The sequence below is a fragment of the Chaetodon trifascialis genome, chromosome 17, assembly GCF_039877785.1.
Source record: "Chaetodon trifascialis isolate fChaTrf1 chromosome 17, fChaTrf1.hap1, whole genome shotgun sequence".
NCBI lineage: Eukaryota > Metazoa > Chordata > Actinopteri > Chaetodontiformes > Chaetodontidae > Chaetodon > Chaetodon trifascialis.
Genome location: NC_092072.1, coordinates 17,819,965 through 17,836,443, shown reverse-complemented (window position 1 = coordinate 17,836,443; position 16,479 = coordinate 17,819,965). Strand labels below are relative to the sequence as shown.

General features: G+C 42.6%; 2 protein-coding genes and 1 long non-coding RNA gene across 3 annotated transcripts; 1 reads left to right on the top strand and 2 right to left on the bottom strand.

The window, feature by feature from the left end:
- Nucleotides 1-437: 437 nt before the first annotated feature.
- On the bottom strand, nt 438-1,652 carry LOC139346010 (uncharacterized). Its single transcript, XR_011603230.1, has 2 exons — nt 1,549-1,652; nt 438-908 (listed from the first exon to the last, which is right to left on the bottom strand). It is a non-coding gene; the product is annotated as an uncharacterized lncRNA (long non-coding RNA).
- A 291-nt stretch (nt 1,653-1,943) lies between these two features.
- ndufs6 (NADH:ubiquinone oxidoreductase subunit S6) lies at nt 1,944-3,693 on the top strand. The gene is made up of 4 exons (XM_070984947.1): nt 1,944-2,102; nt 2,428-2,481; nt 3,079-3,201; nt 3,559-3,693. Exons 1-4 carry the CDS (start codon nt 1,959-1,961, stop codon nt 3,625-3,627), a joined length of 390 nt encoding a protein of 129 aa, XP_070841048.1. The 5' UTR covers nt 1,944-1,958; the 3' UTR covers nt 3,628-3,693.
- A 6,675-nt stretch (nt 3,694-10,368) lies between these two features.
- On the bottom strand, nt 10,369-13,838 carry irx4b (iroquois homeobox 4b). Its single transcript, XM_070985187.1, has 6 exons — nt 13,530-13,838; nt 12,994-13,182; nt 12,596-12,708; nt 12,072-12,228; nt 11,648-11,801; nt 10,369-11,538 (listed from the first exon to the last, which is right to left on the bottom strand). The coding sequence occupies exons 1-6, from the start codon at nt 13,572-13,574 to the stop codon at nt 10,955-10,957; spliced, it is 1,242 nt and encodes a 413-aa protein (XP_070841288.1). The 5' UTR covers nt 13,575-13,838; the 3' UTR covers nt 10,369-10,954.
- Between the last annotated feature and the right edge of the window lie 2,641 nt (nt 13,839-16,479).

Here is a 16,479-nt window from a genome sequence, read left to right as displayed (position 1 = left end):
AGAATGATGGAAAGGAATCTGATATGACACAGGCTAATAAATATTAGATGTAAGGTAACATTTTGAAAACGTGGGGTGAAAAAAAGAATTACTCTACTTATCTTAGATTTGGCTACAATCAAGTTCTTGCTTCGTAGCTTGTTGCTTAGTATAAAAAGATTCAAAAATTACTTGAACCATGCAATGGTCCACAGAGAATGGCTCTTTATATTGTGCATGCATCTGTAATGTACAGTATAGGTATATATTTTTTGGAAGCTAAACTTTATTCAGAATAATCTCATATTAGCTATATTGACCATATAAAATGTTGTGGAATTTTAAGAAAGAGATTGCTAACAAAATGTTAGAATTCAGTTTGTTCACTGTGAAAATCTGTTGAACTTTGGCCCATTGCTGTTGAGAGGAAAACAGATGTATGAAAAGAGCGATGAACATTTTTCAGTCAAACAATTTATTTTGGTAGCACAGTTCTTCTGTATATCCACAATCTCCAAACAATCTTCTCCATACTCTGACATTTCAGCCCTGCCTCTGCTTGTGCCTCGGATTAGTCTTGCAAAACACAAACAAATGCCCCCTGCGTCGAACAAAGAAACAGTCTTTGCAGCGTCTCTTCAGGGCAGACTTGGTTTTCATGCCTGCAGAAGACTGGTTGCAGGGAAGATGCTGACACTGGCCCAGCAGAGACTGCCCACACTGGGCAGAGGAACCGGATGAGGGGGGCTGGACGGAGCTGACTCTGGGTGATGACAGGAGCAGTGTGCGGGGAGCCGTGGTGAGGGTGCAGAGACATCTGTAAGCACAAGCTGCTGGCGAGGTCAGATGTAACCGGCTCGTCTGGGCCACTTGACGCGTCAGGGAGGAAGCCAGGTGCTTCAAAAGGAGGGCCGCCATGGTGGCAAAGGCTGCAGAGGGGGGTCAGCGAGAGATCATATGTAACTGCAGTTGAAAAATGGATATCACAATTCTATAACATAAGACTATATTTCTAGTGTGAGATTGGGTTATTGTCATGTTAATGTAAAGAAATGATTTCCCAAATTATTTGAGAAATTAACAAGAAATGCCCTTACTTGTTTGCCCATCACATTCAAAGTATTATTTATATAATCTCAATCACGTTACATAACCCATCCCAAGATTAACTATTGCATCAAAGACTAGCAATAACACCCTGCACGTAGCTACATTATCAACATACATATCCTCGGTGGCAATATGCTGTAGAGTTAATACTTACTCTATGAACCATTAACATGTATCAACTATTGTACCCCTGTACAGCCAGCTTCCTAAAAAACTGAGCAAAACTAAGCAGCGTAATGCAAAGTCATATGGAGCCTTGCATGGGTGTTTTCGTAAGTGACATGTTACACATGTAAATTCCACAGTACGGTGCCACTGTAGCATAGCGGGGCTACGTGCCAAGGAGACGAGCATGTCATGAGTTGACCTGCTAGCGCCACAGACAGATATAAAAACGGCCGACCTTTTCGTCTCCAACACAACACAGTCGTACCACAAAGTCAAAGAACGAAAACGAACCTTTTAGAAATTCCTTGGGTAACTACAACAGGTGATATGTCCCTGAATGCTGCGTTTTAATCACCACAACACGGACGCTATGGTGCTCTTATTCGAGAGGATATAACTGCTTCCGGTTTGCGAGAAGATATTTGTTTTTGCAGCCCTCAGTTCAGCCTGTAAGGCAGTTTCCCTCTCTGACTTTGGACAAATATTGCCTCCCCCGCCATTGGTAGAGTCTAACTCCAAAATGACCGTGTTTGTTGTCTTTCATAACATATACCTAAGTGCAAAGACTTAACTGGAAAGTTCGCTGCGGTTGGTACACCGTATATAACTACTTTGAACCTGGAAGATGAACGTCAGGGTGATAATATTCCTACGTTCTGTGTTATCCGCACGGCACCTTGGGACATTAGGCTGTTGTAAACATGGCGGCCGCAGTGGGTAGAGTTCTGTCCTTCAGTAAAAATGCTAAGGCGCTTGTTACACCTTTGCGACTGGCTGCCGTACCTGTTCATCGCTACAGCATAGAAGTTTCCAGTACCGGCGAGCCCATTACTCACACGGGCCAAGTAAGTGATCATTTTTTAATTTTCTCGTGTTGGTATTACTGCGTAGCTCAACATTAGCTTAGCCTTGTGTCAGTTTAGCTATTGGGTCAATTAACTTAGATCCATCATCGGACAGACGTGGCTGTTATCGTTTTCCTTTAACATTTGAATTTTGGTAGTTTATTGTAACACACACAGAGAGTGTCAACAGCTTTTTCGTTTTGAAGTACAGATAAAGTCTGATGTACTTGCTTTACCTGGCTAAAAATTGTGCCTCAAAAGTGACCACCAAATCAGCAGCAAAACAGCATAATGAGTTGGAACATAACTTTATTTCCCCTCACAGGTCTTTGATGAAAACGATCACAGGAGAGTCAGATTCGTTGGCAGACAGAAAGAGGTAAGACGTACCTGCCACAGAAGCCACTTAAAACGTTACCAGATAACCGATGTTGTTGGGGGTATAATAACTTTATGAGGCCGTCAGTGTGCAGCATCAGAGGTGATGGATGGTGTCATACAAAGATTTATGCTTGGCCAAACATCAGCATCTTGTTCTCAGATCCATTTCTGTTCTACATTTCAGCATACATTCAAACCAGTACACATTGCCACACATATTACACAAAAACAATAAACAAACGTGTCTAAACTAAATAGAAACTAAGATAATAACTAAACCTATTTAAGAACTGGATGTATGCTGGCAGGGTAAATAGATGGTACACATACAGGATAGCCTTCATCATTGAAGCAGCCATTTTTCACACCAACACAGTCTCACTGTGTCTACAGTGTGTCTAATACATATTTAAACATACCTTCCACACATGTAGAGGGCTAAACAGAGAGCGAGCCATAGGCCTAAGAGAACAGATCGGTCTGAAGCCTTTAAAAGACAGCTTGTCCAGTTTTTTCCAGAGAGATTTGTACCTCTTACTCATGTAAAACTCATTTTACTGAGCCGATGGTGACAGAAATCATTGTTTGTCTGAAGGTGAATAAGAACTTTGCCATCAAATTGGTGGCAGAGGAGCCAGTGACTGACATTGAGGCCAGAGTGGTGTCCTGTGACGGAGGTGGAGGAGCCCTGGGCCACCCCAAAGTGTACATCAACCTGGTAAGAACCTGCACACATTATGATAATAAAGTGATTTGAAGTGGTCCGTATGCCCATTTTGGCAAAGCCTCATCAGTCACTCTGTGTCGTGGTGGTTGTTTACTGTTTGTTAAAGAGCAGCCAACGCTTTGATTACTGTGAATCAGATTAAAAGTGTTCATCAGTGTTGATGCAAAGCAGTATTATTCTCAGTGATATCAGACTTTACATAGCTGCACAGTCACCTACCCATTACTGTTTCTTCTATAAATACGCAACATTGAACATGTGAATATGAATTATGGATTATCTGTTGAGATCCTGTTCTGTTTTTAAAGATATCTCTGACCTCTGATCTTTCTCTGCCTCTCCCTCCAGGATAAAGACACAAAAGTGGGCACATGTGGCTACTGTGGATTACAGTTCAAGCAGAAGCATCATCACTAAAACATTTCCTCTGTCTTTGCTTCTCTGTATAAACTGCCATATTGGTTAATAAATTATATCATGTCAGCCTGTCTGTCTGTCTGACTGTCTGTCTATGACCACGTAGTGCTGTCTGTGCACAGCTCCGTCAAGGGTTCTTTTCATGACACATTTCATGTCCCTGTTTTATTGGAGTACCAGTGCCGTGGTACCAGTACTTTGAATTTGTGGATGCAGTTCCCTCCTATGACAGCCAGAGGTCAGCAGTGTCCAGCAGATGTGTTCAGTCTGGCACTACAAAGGCAGTGACAGACTGCTACGAACAGCAATAAAAAGCAAGTTTTTAGACATGATTTTCTATCGCACCAGCCACAACTATTCATTTTTAGAACAGACACTAAAAGGTTTTGTATATGATAAAGCTTTAATTGGTCTGAACTACAAGAAGAAGGCTGATGGAAGGCGCGCTGCACCTTAAAAATGTCATCTGCTCCATTGTTATCTGCATGGGTGGGACTTTTTTCTATCCTGCATCTTGGAATACATGAATAACTGATTCCTTGCGATTGCAGGGCTTTGAACCTGCTTTCATCAATAAGCAGGTGAGATATGGCTCGTCTCTACTGTTTATTGTAAGGGGAATCTTAGCATTCCTTGTGCATTGGTCCCACACAATCTGCGCTGTAGAGTCTCGCTCTGCCAAGCCTGGAAGACATCAGGAGGGAGCCAGCCTGATAAGACACACTAGCGCGGAACAATACATGTTTGAAGAAGATCATATATATATTTCATCAGGCTTATTCTCCAAAGACCTCTGCATGCCAAATTGGCCCGTGCTTGGCTCAGGCTCCAGACAGCACTAGCCTGTTCTGTCCCCAGTGATGCAGCCAGTGGAACTGCATTTTCCACACCATAGAGCTCAGGTTGGGAAGAGTAGTCAGGCTGATATAATTGGCCCCGGTGACTCCTGGAAGTGAGGCTTATGCTGTAGTTAACCTCATCTATAGTCAGACCACTTTGGATGATTGAAGGGGAGAGAGGTGTATTGTTAAAATGAGGCAGGCGAGCCGGGTCAGTGTCAGAGAGCTGACTGGTGGGTCTTGCGGTTGGTAAGTCTGAGTGGTTCAGAGGTGGTGGTTGGTTGAGTTGGAGGCATTGCCGGGGGCAAAATCTTCAGATGAAACTGAGCATATGAATTGTCCTGAATTAAACAGTGCAGTGTTTTTGTGCCGGGTTTAACCGCACTGTTTAATTATTCACTGCTCTTAAATGCATCAGCCAGCATAATGGAATTCTTTAACATCACATATGTCAAGTAACTGCAGATTATAAAGTTGGGTTCAACCAATTTGCAGACGTACTCATTCATGGGTTCAGTCTTAAACTGTCATATCACCAGAGGCGTCTTTGGCTACATCCAGTTATCCACTTTCTTTCTGCATAATGTTAGATAATAATTTCAAATGCAGTTCCAAAGCATGCACTGCTGGGTCAGAGCGTTCAGACAAAAATAAGCTCAAATGAGACTGTAATCATATTGAACATCTCCTCGCTGCTGAGCCACACAATAGATAATGGAGTTAAATGCCATTGAATTCCTTAACACAGCGCCCCACGACAACAATCACTCACTCTACACAAAACATCCTCCTCTTCCCTGTAATTGCCCTATTAAAATATTTCTCCTTGAAGATGTGTCATATTACAGACCCTCAGGCTCATTATGGAGCTCCCTGCAGCCAATTATCTGAACCTCCATGTCTGGAAGCCACTGTGACCAAAAGGAGCTCATAGGCAGATCTGGGAGCAGCCCATCCTCTTCACATCTATACTTACTGTATGAGAGGCAAAACAGAAAACTGACCTTTGGTCAATGTCTCGGGGCGACTCCACTCAGCTCCACTTTAGAGTCAGGTGACAGAGCTTCTGACCTTTACCATGGAAATAATGACTTGTTCTTGTGCCAGGAGCTCAGAGGGTTACCGCAGGGAGCGAGACACCTCTGGCGACATGTGACAGTTTTTGGAGGAGAGAGTTTGCACTCAGCACTTTGATAGCCCCGGAAACCAAAGTGTGTGTGACAAGACACAAGAGACTTAGAACTGTGTATATGTATGCCTGTGTGTGTGTGTGTGTGTGTGTGTGTGTGTGTGTGTGTGTGTGTGTGTGTGTGTGTGTGTGTGTGTGTGTGTGTGTGTGTGTGTTTGAGTATGTGACAGAGACACAGACAGTGTTGAAAGGAAATAGGTGTCAGACGGAGGGTGCAGAGAGGAGTAATTTGAAGTTGTCAATACTTCCCGTGCAGACATTCCACTGGAAATTTTAAAAGTAGAAGCGATTTAGAAAAAGGGTCTCAGGTTGCAGAATGAATAATATGACCGATTCATTTAAGAAAGCATTCCTAGGTTACTTTTCTGAGCGGATAAAAGTCCTCCTTTGCCTATCAAGCTTGTGTCAGTTTTCCCATAAGACATAAAAGGCCAAATAACTCCTGGTGATGTGAGCCAGACAAGTAAACAGTGGCTCTAACATTCCCCGGCCTGCAGCAACACACTGAGGCTTAATCACATTATATGGCCCAGGGAGCAGGCCTTCGTGTCAGACTGGCTGTTGAGTGGCTCGCTTGTGTGTCGAGAGCAGACAGAGGTGAGGTGAGACGAGTGGAGGGAAGGAGGAGGAGGAGGAGAGACAGAGGGAGAGTGTGGAGGACGGGGAATGAGAATGAGATGTGGAGTTAGGGAAGGAAATGAGGAAGAAGATAAGATGGGTGGTGGCTGGAGGAGTAAGGGGGGGAAATGTGAGAGGTCAGTGGAGTAAGATGGAGAGTGTGAAAACGGGAGGTGAGAGAGACGATGGAGGGGCACTCTCACAAGAGGAAATGTAAATTAACGGCAAAAAATCTGTCATATTCCCAGTTTTGATGGTATTTTGCATCATAATTTTACTTGGTAAACAGCTAATTTTAAGGTGCACACCACCTTCTCTAAGTGGAATCATTTGGAAAACTTTGTCAAACTAGTCAAAACAAGTTTTCTGAAGTTTTATATTAACTGTGCTCGAATTTTAAAACACCCACTTTAAAAATGTAGTGTTTAGTCAGTTACTGATAAAGAAATGAAAACTTCTAAGACAGAGTGAAAAATCACTGTATGAAGAACACTTTGACAAAGTTCAGGAATACTCAAGGGCCTATTTTCAATATTTTTTATAATTGCAACGGATCAAATTAGACAATTATCATCTGCCCTTCCCATCAGCTATGTAAACAAAGATTTCTAGTGTCTTTCAGCTTGTTGTTTTGGCTGTGGGTAGATAGGTAGCCGTTTTTAGAGAAAAAAGCTCCAAAAATGGTATTTTACTAAACAGTAGACAGAAAAATTGAGGAACACAGATGCACATTTAGCAGGAGAGAAGGTGACTCCACAACATCTTAAAAGGTGACGTTTGTGTTGTGGTCACACCTTATTTCTGCCGCCCCCAAGTGGCCAAAAGACCAGTTATTTAAGTTTTGAAGTCCTGGTGTCACTTTACAATGTAAAACTAAACAGTATGAGTGACTGACTTGCAGTCAGTGCCTTGGCTGAGCCTTTTCTCCTTGGAACTGCAGTGGGCCAAAAACTCAGATTCAAGTGTAAACCCACCTTGATGTCACCTCTTGGTTTGTAGACTACCATTTTGAAGCCTTGAGTTTGGCATTACGCCGTCACCATCTTGGTTGACCATATTTGGACGAGAGGGTGGAGCTTGGGAGGATACGCGCTGCTGCTTCTTTATCCTGACTGGATCTGACTGAGAATCCAAGGACATGCTGTGGTAGTGATTTGTCAATCACAAGGTGGTCACACCCTAAAGCATAACCTGCTTTATCATCTATTGTACTCTACAAGTTTTTACCTCAAATGTTAATTTAATTTAGGTAATAAATCAAGTGAGAAGTAGGGTCATTTCCTCAGAGGCATACATACAGTTGGACTTCTTTTAGCAATCAGTGGAGTCGCCCCCTGTTGGCCGTTAGTAGAATGCAGGTTTAAAGCACTTTGCATTGCCTTCAATTCAACCAAGAGGCTACATCCACTCACAGTCAGGGTAACATGCATAACACACCTAATGAATCAATCCCATCATGTTGTGGGGTGGGCCTACAGTGAAACGAGGGGTATCAGAGGTGAAGCCAGGTGTAGTTACATATCGGTATTTTGCAAGCTAAGCTTCACTATTTTGATAATGCTGGCAGAGACGTGTTCTGTTTTCGGTTGCAAAAGGGGAAATGGTGAGGTTCCATGTGTTACCAAAGTATCTGAAAATCTGAGAGCTAACTGTAGCCTGCTGTAGCCTTTAACTTTTATTGAGGCCTAACGCTGTTCCATCCATTAATCCGTGTTGGTAAATTTATTTTTTCCCAGGTTTTATCCGTTGACTGTGTCCAAACAAATGTGTGTGAGATAATGTTAGCCAACATTAACCCACCAGGTTCCATTCGTGTCAAATCCTGACAGGACAGGAGGTGTTGACTGAGACAGTTACAGCAAACGTTCCTCATAACAGTTTGTCAGATAGCTGAGCTGAGTTGGGGACTGCTTAGATCAGTGGATACTACATGAAGGCAAAGGTGTAGAGTTACATTTAAGTCATGAAAAAACTCCCAAACATGTCTTTTTGATGAACAGAGATGGGTTTTTTTTGCATTCAGTCTATGCCTGGAGGGTAATTTTAAATAACTAGTTAAACTGAGTGACATAATGATTGTACGGAACACCCTTATTGATTTGAGGGATTCTCTCAGAACAAATTATTTTGAAAAAACAGAAAAGAGTAGAACACTGGATTCCAGAAAATTTTTAATACTCTGAACAAAGTGAGACCTTTTTTTTTAGTGTTTGTATCAAAGTTGGAGCAGATTTAATGCTCAACGCCAGTTTGCAGTATATATGTACTTTTACAGTTTTCCCCGTGCTCTGAGACGAGTCATGTCTCAAACAGCTCAGAGTGAGAACAAGTATAACCTCATATCTCTTATCCCCACTCAGCGCAGGGTCAACCTCTTATCTCACTGCCGTCCTATATTCTTCACGACACTACCGCCTCTTCTTTTGAAGTCAAATCCACCTCAAGATTTTTCAAAGGGAAACAAAATTGTATCATTTCTAGTACATCAAAGTTAGATAGAAAAAGAAGTTTTGAGCAGTAATATAAAAAATATATTTGCAGCCAACCACAATGAGATCCTGTCGGACAGCAAGTGGAAGAAAGAAAACTTTACAGAAATAAGAAGTCAGATGTCATTATTTATCATCTTAAACCTAACTTATTTATGAGGCAGAAACAGAATGAAATTCTCGGTTGAATTCATCCTGAATTATTTAATCTGAAATGGTTAATTCCATACAAAGCCCAGGCAGATCCCTCCTCTGTTCTGATAAATACTTTATCACTCTTCCTAAATCGAAAACAGGAGGAGGAGAAAGGTGGGGGGTAAAAAAAAATAACTTCTTACTGTTTCTTGTTGTGCTTTGTTTCAGAAAACGTTGGTTTCACTGTTTTCGGTGCTAAATTTGTGATGTTTCCGTCAGTAATTGAAGTTGATTGAAATGTATTTTTCATGAAACGTTTAGGCCTAATGAAGCCAGCCTTATTTCTCTGATTATTTTGGTGATGTTTCTTGTTTTGGTTGTATGAAAAAGTCACCGAAGTGGATAAAGATGTGACACTTACTTAAAATTACTTAAGAGGTTTTATGAAGCATTTTGTGTGCGGTGGGTTTTCTTGCAGTCCCAGGATGACAAAGTCAAAAGCCACCTAATGAAAAGGGACGCATCGCTGATTGCAGCTATATCTGGAGCCGGGGTGGAAGTGGCATCGATTTAACAATTTAGCAGCACCCTCCTCTGTGTGTTTCCATTAGTCACGGCTGAATACCATCCACTTCCCCCCTTTCACTCCCTCAAAACACACACACAGACACACACAAACACTCACGCACACACACATAGCCGAAGCTGCGGAGGTATTTTCCACTATCCCTGTACAGAATTTACATCATCTAAACTGATACCAGTGGTTGCAGCACAGTGGACAGCTAACGTAAGGGCACACTCAGAGAACTTTGCCATGCTCCGGAATACACCTTTTATTTTTGTGACTCAGTGCATGTGCAGGCTTTAGTGCAAGTGTACAATATTGTATATTCTTCATGTGTGTGAACCGTACAACCTAGCTGCAGAAACGTGTGTGGTGACATTTGTTTGCTCTAAGACATTTGACCATTAATGGCGCCCATGAGAGGGCTATGGCCTTTCCAAATGTTGTTAATTGACCGTTCACTAAACCCATACACCGCCGTAACAGGGCACACCAGGTCTGTCAAACTTTGGATTTCTCCAGAGGTACACAGGACTACAGTAGGAGCAATACTCTGCATTGACAGCATTTAGAAGGTGGTGCCTTTTTCCCATCATAAGCTGCAATCATTGGCATATCTGGCTACCAAGCGTACCTACAGTTACCAAGAAATGACCTCCAAAGCCAAGGAGCACATCATGAACTAGTGTTTACTTGACTACATAATTTGTGGGGTTCCTGTGTTACATTACATGACAAGCATATCCACTGGAGCATCATGTTTTCTCATTGTGTGATGGCCAGTCTTGGGTGCTTAGTTCTATTGGCTGACGTTAGCAGCTCTGTCATGCTCTTTACTGAATTTGAGAAAGTTTACGCTTCAGCAACCCAAGCCAGCGTTACCTTAGATTACAATACATTTGCCAGATGCACCCATTAGTCATAAAAACCAGCACGTTTGATACATGGATCATCAGCTGGTGAGGATATGCTGACTTTTTGCCTGGGACATGATGCTTTAGCCTCCGTCTGCACAATATCACGTATGTAGCCTAGCCAGCAAATGCCTGTTTAAGACCCTTTTACAATATTCAGCAGGAAACACTAAAAAGTCAGCCAGCCAGGTTTTCTAATAAAGTTGAGATATTATTAGCTTAATTAGCAAAATGGCTAGAGCTAATAAAATCTGCCACCAACAGTTGTCATTTCAGTCAGCAAAATCCACAGTTGTTGACTAGAAATAAGAAGCCTGCTTTTGGCTGCCTATGCCTGGAATCAAGGACCTCCCGTCTCAAAGGTTTATATGAATTTTGATGGTAAATCTGCCACCGCTATCATTATAAACTGCACATGTGCTGAGCGAAAATGGAAAGTTTGACAGGTGAAGCAACAGTAACTAAGGGGGTTGGTGATTAGCGAGCGGTCAATTGGTCATGTCACAACAACAAAATATCGACTTTTTGCAGTCCAGCAGTCTTTGAAATATTCCGTTGACAATGTGTTGGTTGGACTACAAAGATGACGTAGACCTAACATGTTCAAAGGATTGTCCCGGTGTTCTGTTATCTATTACGCCATCATTTAAGCCTTTCCACACCTCAGCTGGTTTGGGCTGTTGGAAAGGAGGACCATGGAAAACTCCATCCACCCATTCTCTGAGAGTGGCCACCGGTGATTCCTGTTGTCTGTCTTGCTTGGTTAACGCCATATTTGATGGATACCCAGGAGAGGAGGACCCGGTTGATGACAGCATACAGGCAGGGTATTCTGGCTGCAAGCTGGCATCCAAAGATACAGCAGTGTGAGCGATGGACCAGATTTTCGGCTTGGTATCTGTACTTCGAAGGTCTGGGTTTGGATAGAAGCTGCTGTTTTGCTGCTGGGCAGGTGTGAGTTTGGGGCATTCTGGAGACAACCTCTCTTTTCTGTGCAGTGGGTCTGGGTTGTGTGTGAGATGCCCATGTGGGAGGTCTGTGTTTTTGTTTGTGCCATTGTCCTCAGAAAGAAACTGTGGCTTCGGTTCACAGTCAGAACCATCTGACTCAAGCAGGTCAAAGTCCTCAAGGTCACTCTGCAGGTCTGCACAGTGTTGATCTGAAATAATGAATGATACAGATAACAAAGTCTGTGCATGCTAATCAGCCTTTGAGCAAACCTTGAAACATGCAAAATGTGCTGACAGATTGATTTAGTTCCTGCTTACCAGGAAGGTCTTTGTCATCTTTAAGTGGCTTCTCAGCTTCGTCACTGTCATCATCACAGCCTCGGTCATCAGAGCTTTTACAAGCCCGTGGCGACCACGTCACCTTGTTCTCCTTCTTCAGCCTCCGGCGTGCATTTGCAAACCAAGTAGACACCTGAGGGAGGGGAGGAATGGAGGTTAGAAAGGAACAGAAAATCAAACAATGGCATTATATGTTCGTGACGGGAGGGACGGAAAAGGCAAAGCCAAGAATAGAAAGAAGGAAAGAAGGAAAAAAGTATATAGGTGTAATAGAAAATGTGAAAGAAGTAAAGCAAACACAAAGAACGACAAATCGATGCCACCAGAAATGTACTGAGGGAAAACTAAACTTCAAGACGCAGCCATCTAGAGTGCCCTTAAAACTTGTTTTGCTAAATCCTACCTGTGTCAGGGTCATCCTGGTAATGATAGCAAGCATTATCTTCTCTCCCTTTGTGGGGTAGGGGTTCTTCTGATGTTCCTGCAGCCAAGCCTTCAAGGTGCTGGTGGTCTCCCGGGTGGCATTTTTACGACGGGAGGCACCGTCAGAGCAGGAATACCTGAGCCAAATCGTGATAAATGAAACAACATTATGCTATGTCCTACCAAAAACAAATGCATGACATCTGCTATAAAGAAAGGCCTCCTTCACTATTGACTTTAAATCACACATTAATGATGCCTTAGGAGACAGACTACAGCATAAAGTACAAAACCCCACACATATAACCCTGTGCCAGTTCCAGACTCTAAATCCCAGTAAGGATATTATACTTAGTGTAATACTTCTGTAATGAAGCCAAGACATAAAAGAATATGAGGTCACTACAAACAAAGGATGCCAAAGACGATATTACAGTTTTGAATTGAAAAAGTTTAATTTGAAGGGAATAAAAGCGTTCACTCAGTCTGCGGACTTTGACTTACCCATATCTATCGTAGGGATACTGTCCAAATGTATATTCATAGGGATAGTAGGCAGGAGTCTGAGATGTCCCCACATGCAAAGATGCAGCTCCGTCTTTGGGATCTAGCGGCCCCTGAAAATATTGGCAAATAGCTGATATGAAATATTGAATCAGAATTCTTAAATATTCCATCACATTTTCACAGGAAAGCATCAAAGAGTGGCTTCAACCTGAAATTACTTTTGTTGACTTTCTTGTCATATGGGTATAATATTCACATATCATTCCTGTGCAGTCTTCAAAAACTACAGGGTCACTTATTTTTCAATCTTTCTTCCCTCCGTTTTCTTACAAAATGAGTAGAATTACGCGTTTTTAAATAACGGCAATAACAAATAAGTGAAATGTGAAACTTACTCTGGAATAGAGAGCGGTGGTGTCGCTGGTGCAGCTGCTATAATAACCTTGGCTTTTTGGATAAGGGCCGCTGTAGACTCCAATGCCGGTGCCTGAGGTGAGCTGGTGGCTCGGGGAGCGCAGCACCGGGTGCGACGGAGGCGTTCCCGGTTCCAGACAACCGGCCAGAGAGCTGGAGGTCATCAGAAACTTTGGCACGAAAAAATGCAAAATGAATCTCATTTGTCCCATAACAATGATATAAGAAATATATTGAAAGGTGTTTTTTCACACACCCGAAAACCAATAAATAAAATTAGGTTTTAAATGCACCGCAAAAAGTCCACAGTCTACAGCACAAGTCATCTTAAAGTCCTGCAATGCTTCTTTTATTCCTGCGCTTTTCTGATTTTGTGGCATTTTGCGAAGAAAACAAGTAACATATTCGTGGATATTTTGAATGTGTAGAAGCCTACATTTTATTATTTTCATTAACCTGAAGCACAAAAACAATAAAGAAAAAAAGAAAACAAAAAACAAAACACATCTGACTGTACCTGCGGTGTGGTTGAGTAGGAGTATCCCAGCGGAGAGTAAGCCATGGCTCAAAGAAGATCAGAGAGACAGAAGCTGGAGCGCAGACCCGGGGCGACATCCAACAGCATCCGTGCCAAGGGGAGACTTTTGCCTCGGACACTAGTTCAGAGCTAGTTTGCCAGTCAACTTTTCAGGTTTAAAAATGTTGATACCGTCTACCACCGTATCCAAGCAGGGGCACGGAGACGTTTACGCAGCACTTTCATTTTACGCACCTCGAAAACAGTCACAAAGTAACTTCTTGGCTTCCCTCGCAGTCCCGCCACATTCACCCAGCTGCTACAGCCTCTACAGGATTCCTGCTACCTTACAGTCCAAAGCGAGCCAGTGCGCGTGATGAAACCATGCATCTCCCCGTGATGCGCTCTTTGATTTTAAGGCGCGTCTCTCTGACGTCAACACGGACTGTGTGTGCGTGTGTAACCCGGTGTTCATATCAAGATGGAGAAACTCCCCTAATTAATTCCCTCCCAGTTTTCTATCAGCTCCTATCCAGGAGAACAGCTCGCTCCCACCACCACCAACAGTCCCGAGGCAGAAAGAGAGTGTGATCAATTCTCCTTTCCAGATACACAAACATGCAGCTGCATACATGCACACACACACACACACACACACACACACACACACACACACACACACACACACACACACACACACACACACACACACACACACACACACACACACACTGTGCTATGGCCAGAGGGAGGATCAGGAACGTGATGCCTTGACACCACATTGACACGGGATGATTGATGACTACAACCTGATATTAGCATAATCGTTTTGCCCTGTAGTTTAGATAACTTGTCACCACGGAGAAATCTCCCTGTCATCCACATATTCATGAGTGGGGAAATTTCAGGTCTCCTCCAAGCAAATTAATCAACGAATAAACACTCCCCGCATTCCCTTGAGTAAGCACCTTTACCAACTGAATGGCTTGTCGTGTTTTTAATAACCAAGTCTTAAGCCGTCCTGGTGAAGTGGAAACATTTCTCTAATTTCTTCTCAATGCACTCTTAGGTCATTGATTTTTACAGGGAGGGGCAAGGGGAGGACAGGGGAGGACGGGGGAAATGTTAGAAGAGTTTGTGGTGGTAAAAAATCGGATACATTTGTGCAAAAATGGCAGCAGTAAAGAATTTTTGGGGTAGAATGAAAAGAGGCAGAGAAAGGAGAAAGGGACTGTGTGAAAATTATCAGCAGGGAGAGGGGTCGAGGAAGGGAGAGGTTTTTATTTTTGGTGCACATAATGTAGTCTGAATGTAGTGTAACTAACTTTTAATCCACCTGGCTTTCATAGATATTTGACTGTGCACTTTTTTAAACTGTCCGGAAGAGCCTCCAACCTCCAACCTGCAGAGCATGTGCACAGTGATCCGCTTGTTGCAACAATTACATTTATACAGCACAAAATTGTTTTCCCAGTTGCATTGTGATGACAATCAAAACTGCAAACTATGATATGTGGCTTGGTTTAGACTGTAAAAACACTTAAGTTAACACCATTTCCCTAATGGAAATAACGTAAAAGGTCGTAAATGTCAATATTGCAAGACTGGCTATTTTGGCAGAAAACAAATTAAATATGTTGTCAGTGAGCTTTTTACTGATACCTTCACCATCAGAAATGGTTAATTAGATAATTTAGAACATTTCCTCATTATGTTAAGAGATAACAATCCAGTCATTATTAAGTTTCTAGTTTGTAAAATAAATGCAGTTCCTATGAGACATGGTTGCAGATTATGTGGAAAATATTGCAGTTCTATATGATATACGCAGACGCTTTTCCTTGTTCACTAAGTTTGATTAGCACCTCTTTTGTTTGTTTGTTTGTGTCTTTGTTTTTTTTGGGGGGGGGTAATTTGTTTCTTTTCTAGGTCAAGGGAGGACAATGTAAGGAAAGGCCTTTTGTTTTTTATAAAATTAAATATAAGAATCCCTCCCCCCCCCCCGCCCCCCCCAACAAGCAACAGAAGGAAAAGTCAGGTCAGAAACTTGAAGAAATCTCGCATGGATGTGGAAAAGGGGGAAAGCCTGAAGAGGTAAACTTGGGGAGCAGAAGAAATCCTTAATAGTCAGGGGATCTGAAATGGAGCGAGGGGATGTGGAGAGGTAAAAGGACAAAATATTCCCAGTGCACCCAGAGTAGGGCTGGAACAACAGAGCTGCATCACCAGAACGCATCTCTGGCCCCAGCGGGGAGGCGGCATCTGTGTACCGGCGCTTGATTGGCATTCCATTTGTCCCGTGAAAGGTGCTCATATACTGAACACGGACTAACTGTCTCTCCCTCATCTGTGCTCAAAGCTTGGAAATGAAGTTATCTCCCCCACGCTGGCGTTGCACGTCTTCACACAAAACACATGTCACTCATGGAGAGTGGCAATTTGTTTAGCCACTGACAACGTACACGACTGTTTAATCTTGGTTTCATACAGTTTATGTGAAAAATAAGTTGTGAGATATAGATGAATGAGCAGCGGGGCAGGGTTTAACTTCCAAGCTTTCTTCCTTGGTGAAAAGAAAGACTAGAAAGCATGCTTTGCACATAGAGGTGGACAGATTATGTTGATTCCCTCTTTTTGAATATTCAATAGACTACTTATATATTAATATATGGTGTGTTTATAAATTTATGGCATTCTTCCAGTATATATTTCTTAAGGCTCTGAGTTCGTTAGACCGTGATTATATCTTTCTGATCTTGCTCCCCCAGCATCAATCATTCATTCAAGATGCTCCTCAAGAAAAAAAAAAAAGGAAACACATTCTTATTCTCTCCTTCCTGCATCCAGCTCGAGCTATTATGCAGTAGGTGGGGCGTGGGGTTAATGATAGAAGCATGTTAATGTGAGAGGAGGAGGAGGTCTAGGCTGTGCCGAAAGTGTTTGGAAAAGA